Raw genomic sequence first — 8,080 nt, forward strand, 5'->3', positions numbered from 1 at the left:
TTGAATACTCAGGCCAAAATTGTACTTCGCTGCATCTTTCCTGTGTGATATCCCTGAACCTTCAAAGTGCTGATCAGGACGGTTTTTATCGGTATTCCTTTTAGGAAGAAGAGGAAGGAGCTTGGAGAGCTCAAAGTGTCCGGGGCTGTGCAGCCAGTAAGCAGCATTGTTAGGTGCATCAGTGAGGTCCTGATGGGAAACAGCAACTCAAACTGAGTCATTGAGAAGTGTTTCGTTAACCACCAACAAAGGTGTTGCCTGTGGGCAGCAAGTTGAGGAAGCCTCCAAGGAGAGGTGAGGCACTATGCCCAGACTTGCAGGGCACGTGGGGCAGAAGGCGGGAGTTTCCAGAAGCTCCTGGGTATTTCTGGAAGCAGGGTAACTGTGGCCGAATGACAGAGCTGTCAGGAGCTTCGGCTTTGTTAGAGGAACTCAGGGGGGATTAAAGCTGCTGTTTCCTCTCGCCCTCAGGTTCCTGGTGGCTCCCAGGAGTCCCGTGGGCTGAACCCAGCAGGAAGGGAGAGGTTAGGAGGGCTAAGTGGTTGTCATCATAGAAGTCGGGGCACTCCACCCCGGTCCCCGAGGCCCACGCTGAACTGAAAAGAGTGGAAGGAGTGCGTCTGGAGGGAAAATCGGAGAAGGCGCAGACCCTTTGCTCGGTGAGCGGCTGAACGCCCCCTACCCCCCGCCCGGGCCGGAGGGCGCGTCCGCAGCCATGGCCGGTTGCCATGACGACCGCTGGACCGGCGCGGACGCAAGTGCGCAAGCGCGCGCTGCGACGCCGGCCTCGGCTCCGCGCAGCTGCGGGGATCGACGCGAGACGCCGCGTGACCCGCCGGGGCCCGGGCGGGAGCGGACGCCGGCTTCTCGGCCCCTCCGGCCGGGAGCAGCCGGCCTGGGTGGGCCGAGCAGGCGCCTGGCGAGCGGCTGCATCCCGGCGGCCTGTCCTCTGCCCGACCAGACCCGGCGGCCGGGGGCGGGGCTGCCAGATCCCTGCTGGGCGGCCGCCGGCCGGGCCCGGGGCAGGGCCGAGCGCGGTTCTCGGCGGGTCGCAGGACACGTGTGAGCACCCGGGGCCCGGTTGGGGGAGGAGGGGCCTGGGGAAGCGCGAGGCCGCCAGTAGGCCCGCCGCGCGGGGGGCAGCCGAGATCTCTGAGCCTGGCCGTCTTCTGGGGAATCTGACCTCCCTATCCTGTCACCTTACAGGATTAATATCTGGGGACCGTCCATCTTACAGACTGTTGAGTGCACGTGGGATTAGAGCCGCCAGGTGTCCGCGACCATGGCCACGAACCTTCTGGAGGACTGGTGCCGGGGGATGGAGGTGGACATCCACAGGTCCCTGTTGGTCACGGGCATCCCAGAGGACTGTGGTCAAGCAGAAATTGAGGAGACTTTGAATGGGGTCCTCTCCCCGCTGGGCCCATACTTCGTGCTCAATAAGATTTTTCTGAGGGAAGAGAATGCCAAAGCTGCCCTCATTGAGGTCGGAGAGGGTGTGAATCTCAGGGCCATACCCCGGGAATTCCCAGGAAGGGGGGGCGTCTGGAGAGTGGTTTGTAGAGACCCCACCCAGGATGCTGAGTTTCTGAAAAATCTGAATGAATTCCTGGATGCCGAGGGGCGTACCTGGGAGGATGTGGTCCGCCTGCTCCAGTTTAGCCACCCCCCACGGCCCCAGAATCAGTCCCCAGAGAACTGGGCAGAAGCTTTGGGGGTGCTCCTGGGGGCAGTGGTGCAAATCATCTTCTACATGGATGCCGAGATCCGCGGCCGCCAGGAAGCTAGGGCTCAGGAAGTGGTTGATGCCCAGGCAGTAGCAATCTCAGCTTTAGCAGCGTGGAGGAAGGTCAAGAAGGAGCCAGGGGGGGCTGCAGAACTAGGGTCTGCTTTGAAGATGGAGAATCCCGACACCTGGAATGACCTGGAAGACAAAGGTGACCCTCCCAAACCTCTGGTTAGCCGGGTTGGAGCTAAAAGTCGCTCCAGGAGAAAGAAGCAGAAAAAAAACACTAAGCAGGAATCAGTGCTCTGGAAGAAGCCCAAAGGCCACCATTCCAACAGCTCAGCCTCCTTGGAGGATCCTGAGGCTGATGGTGCTGAAAATATGGAGGTGTCAGAATCCGTCAGGAGCAACAGAAAGCCCTGTGTGAAGCAGGAGGAGTCGGCTTTGAAAAAGCCTGTGGCGAAATGTGCCTGGAAGGCTCCCAGCAGCCCATCCCATGATGCCCGGTCAGAAGCTGTGAGCCCTGGGGTCGCTTCACAGTCAGACCAAGATGGCGGTCAGGAGGGCCCCCCAGAGAAGAAGGCCATGGGCTGGGCCTTGGCAAAGAGCCCTGCCCCTGTGAGAAAGAAGAAGAAGGTGAGCTTGGGCCCTGTTTCGTACGTCCTTGTCGATTCAGAAGATGCCAAGAAGAAGCCGGTGATGGGGAAGAAAGGGCTGGGCTCAAGAAGAGATGGCTCAGCTCAGAAGGCCCTTCGAGGCCCCCAGCCCGTGGGGTTGCCAGCCTCGACGTCTCGGGGCCCAAAGGCCAAGCCGAAAGGCTCTCCTCATGCCTCCAGTGGTCAGAATGACAACAGAAGTCATTTGGGTTGTGCTGGCAAGGGCAAGTGGATGAGTGGGGAACCCAAGCAGGAGCAGCAGGTCGGTGCAGAGGCACTAGGGGGCGTGGCAGGTCAGGTGGTGTGCGAGGAGGACCCCAGTGCCGTGGAGGAGGATGACACACCAGTTGAGGTTTTAGAGGGCGGGAGCCCTGACCTCCCTCCTAGGAGCCCCTGAAGGCCAACCTTGGGGACACCTATGGGCAGGAGGTGGCAAAGCAAACCCCTCACCTCTCCTTTGTTACTTGAGTGTCACTGTGGTAGTCTCCAGTCGTTCTGCTACTCCATCCGACCTAGCTCCCTTGTTAAGAATCGAATAGTTGGGAGTGAGAACATTTGTCAGGGTCGATGGCTTTGAGGGTGGAGTTTTCTGGAAGCCTGGTTGCGGGATAGAAATGTTCAAACACTTAAAAGGTCCAAGGAAGTAAGAAAGAAATTCCAAATGACATCTCCTTCCCTGGTGAGCTCTTCTGATTTATCCACAGAACCCAGAAAGCTTTGATTCGGGGGACCACCCATACCCTATGAGTTGAAAGAAGACCAAGGACGAAGTATCAAATGGGGAACAAAGTTTTTTTCCTTAAGGAATGAACCATGACTTTGGACTCTTAGGGACCCAGTTTGGAGAGATGGGCCTCTCAGAGGAAAACCATGCATGAGCTCTTAGGTGGGAGAGGTTAAGGGAGGGAGGTGCACCTCTCTGCTCTTTTCTCTGCCAGGCCTGCTTTTGCCCCTCCCCCTCAACTCACCTTCAGAGGTTGGAGAATCGCTAAGCAGACTGGGAAAATCCTAGAATATTCACTCTTCCGTACATGGGCAGGGTGTCTGTTCATGTTCTGCCTTTCATCCTTATTCCCTGCTTCCTGGAGAGTGAGCTGACCTCTACATGCAGGGCCTTTCTCCCACCTTCTCTGTTTCACCTACTAGGAAGTTAAGCATAGATCTTCAGAGCAGACCTGCCTGCCTTGCACCTCCTGCTCTTCAGCTTCCATCCTCCAGTTAACTAGCCAGAGGGCAGGAACGCCCCAAGAGTTAGTTCTGGGGGACAAGAGTGTGCGCTTAGGCTTTGAAGTGTTTGAGGTTTAGGTTCTGTGAATAAAAATGGTACTTGGACTCCCATTTGGGGTCAGATGCTCTCAGGAAGCCTGTGGGGAGGAAAGGTGATTGGTAGGGAAGGACTCAAGCACTTCTGGCTTCCCAGCCCCAAGTCCATCCAGCACTACCAAACTCTCCACATCTTTGGGGCTGAAGACACTTCTCATGTTATAATAAGAGAGGGAAAAAATTCTTAAAAAGTTGGCTGTTAATTTCTGTTCTCCGAATAGACTAGCATACCATGTTTCCTGTGTGTGTGTGTGTGTGTGTGTGTGTACGGGGAGGGGGCAGGATACCCAACACCAGTGGTTCTCAAAAAGTGTCCCGGGAGGCCCAAGGCATGCTCAAAGATGTAAACCGAATTTATTTTTTTCATGTCTATAAAAAAAAAAGCTGGAACTTGAATGTCGTAAGCCAAGCCCGTCACAGAGGAGACGATCAGAATATTACCTTGTGTTCCTAAGTGAACTTGATTTCGTACAGGTCTCCAGTGAGTTGTTTCTGCCATCTATTTGCATATAGCTGAACTTCTTTTAAGTGTGGCTGATAAGAGAGGTTGCAAGTGGAAGAGATTGCGTCCCGCGCATGCCCCGTGCTGTAATGCTCTGGAAGAAGTTTCCCTTTGTAATTCACACGCTCTTGTTAACGCTGTGACGTTCAGCTGTATGATAGCACGTCATGTATTCACGCTCAGTAATACCGTCGCGTGGAGTTTCAGCCCTTTGATGGGTCCAGGGGCTGTCTTCTGACTTCAGTTTTTGTGCTCGAGAATGTGAACAGTTGTTAGATGTTGTTAGTAATTCCGCCTTGAAAATAAACGTGACAGTTAATTTCAAAAACCTGGATGAGTCTTAACTGAAGATGCCTGGGGCTGGGGGGAGAAGAAACCGGTTTCCGTTTGCAGCTCTTCCTCCGGATCCGCATCATCCGTGGGCATCTCAAGGTTTTTCCTTGGGTTTGTGCAAAACAAAACCCAGGAGCGGGCTGGCCTCTCAAGGTGAGGGAGGCCTGGGACTCTCCAGCACCCGGTTTCAAAATCGGGTCCATTAGGGCTTCATTGTGTTAACAGATGGCCACCATGATGGGTAAAGGCAAACATGTATGTTACAAAATTAGGTTAGCAAATTAAGTATCTGTTGACGCTCTTAGAGGTGAGGTCACGGATTATTTGAGAAGAGGGTCCCCCCAGTGAACAACACACTCTCCTAGACTCCCAGCCTGGCACGAGCTGTCAGTCCTGCAAGGATCGACAGTTTTTCGTGACAGAAGATGCCTTTGAGGTGTCCTCTTTGCTCTGCGGCCTGTCACCAACTCGAGAGGCTCTCCCGCAGATCTTGGGGTTTCTAGAAGGTTCGAAAACAGGTAACTGGTGACATGAATTTATCTGAAAATGTTAGTTCGCTTTGAAAAGCAGCTGGAAGAGGAAGGCCCTTTCCTCCCCTCCCCTCAGACAGAAGCAGGTTTTTCAGTTTTCTCCTCCCCAGCGCCCTCCCCTGCGAGGTGTTCTGAAAGGTCAATGGAGATGGTCAGGGAGGGAAGAAGCACAAGAGACCAAAAGGGAAGCTGGCGTTTGGGGACAGGGGAGTGACTGAGGTGCCGGAGTAGAGGCTCATAGAGACCTGGGTAGTGGGTTTATGGATTGGGTGCTTTTCCCCTCTCCCTCTATGGAAAAGCCATATCTGGCCAACATCTTTAAGTACCTCCCAAGATGTAGTCACTCCCTGTAGTTCACCCAGGCCGGCAGTAGAGTCTGAAAGGCTGACTTGGCCTGAAGTTGGGGGGTGGGGGGGCACACCTAGGGATGGGGCCCGGCGAAATGCTGGGAACTCGGCTGTCTGCAAGGAAGCCTCTCAGCCCCTCTCTGGGAGGGGGCAGCATTCTGCTTAGGGCTGTGCTGGGAGCAAGGCCCAGCCTTTACCATTCCTCTGGGGGAGATGGGAGTGATGCCAAGAGCCTCTGCGTACCCCCCCACCCCGTCCAAGGCCCTGAAGGCAGTGTCCTCGATCATCGGTGCGTTCGGTCAGCCCCGAGGTGCTGGGCATGGGCTCCGTGACAGCCAGGAACCAGACGAAGTTTCCTGCCCTCCTGGGGCTGGCATTCCGGTGGGAGGTAGACGGCGCACAGGGAGCTGCGTGATACCGAAGGGGTGGTGAGTACAGGCCTGAAATCCGCGGAGGGAGAGGGTCCCGATGAGTGCGTGTGTATATGGAAAAGAGCGCTGGCTGTTTTATATAGTGGTCAGGGAGGGCCTCTCTGAGGTGACATCTGAACACCCAGGTGGGAGGTGAGGGAGGGAGACAGGCAGCCGGCTGGTGGCACAGCATCCCAGGCAGAGGGAAGAGAGCGTGAGGAATGCCTGGTGGTTGAGAAAAAGCGCAGGAGGAGGAGGAGGAGGTGGGTGTGGCCAGATGAGAGGTGGAGCGAGGAGGAAATGAGGTGAGGTCAGGGCGGTTTGGGAGGCTTGTGGGCTTCGGAAAGGATGGGCTTTGGCTTCAGTCTGAGTGAGTTGGGAGCCATGGGAGGTTCTGAGCAGAGGGTCGTGATCCCGAATTGGGTTTTCACAGGCTGCGGGGTGCGGGGGGGGGGTTGAGGGCAGAGCTGGAAGCCCAGTGAGGAGGAAGGAGGTGACCGAAGTAGCGACAGTGGCCAGGGCAGGGGCCCACGGGGGCTCTAGAAAGAGCTGCCCCTCGCGTGCTGAATTGCAAATAGGTGAAGAATAAAGATGTAAGTTTATTATCCCTTTATATTTTATATTCAGTGAAATGCACGAATCTTAAGTGACCTGTTGGATGAGTTTTGACATATCTTCATCATTTTTATTTTTTTTATTTTTTTATTTTTTTTAATATATTATTTATTTATTTGACAGAGAGAGACATAGCGAGAGGAGGAACACAGGCAGGGGGCATGGGAGAGGCAGAAGCAGGCTTCCCGCGGAGCAGGGAGCCTGATGCGGGGCTCGATCCCGGGACCCAGGGATCATGACCTGAGCCGAAGGCAGACGCTTAACGACTGAGCCACCCAGGCGCCCCCATCTTCATCATTTTTAAGTGTGCAGTTCAGTAGCATCGAGTTCATTCAGTGTCGTGCAACCATCACCACCACCATCCATGCAACTGTCTTCATCTTGTAAAATGAAAGCTCTAGAAACAATAACAATGATTCCTCATTCCCCCTCCTCCCAGCCCCCAGCAGCCACCGTTCTATTTTTTTTTTTTTTTTTTTTTTTTAGTGAGCTTTGGGCCCAACATGGGGCTCGAACTCACAACCCCAAGATTGGGAGTGGCATGCCCCGCCCACCAAGCCAGCCGGGTGCCCCACCGGCATTCCACTTTCAATCTCATCACTTTGGCTAGCCCGGGCACCTCCTATAAGTGGCCTCATACAGTGTTTGTCTTTTTGTGACTGGCTTGCTTCACTGAGGGTAATGTCCTCAAGGTTCATCTCAGTGGTAGCCTGTGTTCGAATTTCCTTCTTTCTTTCTTTCTTTCTTTATTTTATTTTTTAAAAGATTTATTTATTTATGAGAGAGAATGAGAGAGGGGAGGGTCAGAGGGAGAAGCAGACTCCCTGCTGAGCAGGGAGCCCAACGTGGGACTCGATCCCAGGACTCCAGGATCATGACCTGAGCCGAAGGCAGTCGCTTAGCCAACTGAGCCACCCAGGCGCCCCCCTTCTTTTTTTAAAGTTGAATGACATTCATCGTGTGGATATAGCACATTTCATTTATCCATTCATCCATTCATCCACTGAGGGGCATTTGGGTTGCTTCCCCTTTCTGACTGTAGTCCACAGGGCTGCTACGAAAGTAGGCATACAAATAAGTCTTTGGGTTCTTGCCTTCTGCTCTTCGGGGTACGTACCCAGATGTGGAATTGCTGGTCCTATGATAATTCTATTTGTAATATTTTGAAGAAATGCCATATTGTTTTTCATTGTGCTGCCTTGGTTTTAAAATTCCCGCCCAAGGATGCCCTCTATGATGCGCTTACAGGAGCAGGGGAGCTCAGCCACATGGTAGAAACTTCTCTAGCCCGTCTGCTGTCTGCTCCAGTTTCCCTGCACCTGGAACCAATTTTGGTAGCATAATCTGGCATTATAGATGACTTTGTGCCAGTTGTCAATGGAGGTGTTCTCCTAATACCTCTTGGTGGGTAGGATGTAAGCAGTTGTTAGTGTTAAAAATTCAACACAAAAAAAAACCCCCAAAAACTACCATTATTTTTCCAAGCCTTAGGATCTGTTTAATTTGAGCATTTCCCGTGATTGTAGAGTGAATGGTTTAACATTTTTTACAGCTGGAGTAGCCAAGAAAATTCTAGAACAGACAAGGAAAAAGGATGGCCTTGTGGGTTATTAAAAGATATACAAATATGTACCCAAT

At 53.5% G+C, this 8,080-nt stretch overlaps 1 protein-coding gene across 2 annotated transcripts; it reads left to right on the forward strand.

Moving 5' to 3' along the window:
- The first annotated feature begins 421 nt into the window (after positions 1 to 421).
- On the forward strand, positions 422 to 4,535 carry LOC117998173 (paraneoplastic antigen-like protein 8A). Of its 2 annotated transcripts, none has more exons than XM_034986815.1 (2): positions 422 to 659; positions 1,207 to 4,535. In XM_034986815.1, the coding sequence occupies exon 2, from the start codon at positions 1,283 to 1,285 to the stop codon at positions 2,777 to 2,779; it is 1,497 nt and encodes a 498-aa protein (XP_034842706.1). In that variant the 5' UTR covers positions 422 to 659; positions 1,207 to 1,282; the 3' UTR covers positions 2,780 to 4,535. The 2 variants fall into 2 exon arrangements, with proteins under 2 accessions (XP_034842706.1, XP_034842705.1); XM_034986814.1 differs by lacking the exon at positions 422 to 659 and adding an exon at positions 816 to 1,062.
- Positions 4,536 to 8,080: the final 3,545 nt, after the last annotated feature.

This window comes from Mirounga leonina, unplaced genomic scaffold (assembly GCF_011800145.1).
Source record: "Mirounga leonina isolate KUSES-001 unplaced genomic scaffold, KU_Mleo_1.0 Mir_376, whole genome shotgun sequence".
NCBI lineage: Eukaryota > Metazoa > Chordata > Mammalia > Carnivora > Phocidae > Mirounga > Mirounga leonina.

Excerpts from the sequence above, each read along its gene's own strand:
- LOC117998173 (XM_034986815.1), top strand. The coding sequence starts at position 1,283 with ATGGCCACGAACCTTCTGGAGGACTGGTGCCGGGGGATGGAGGTGGAC.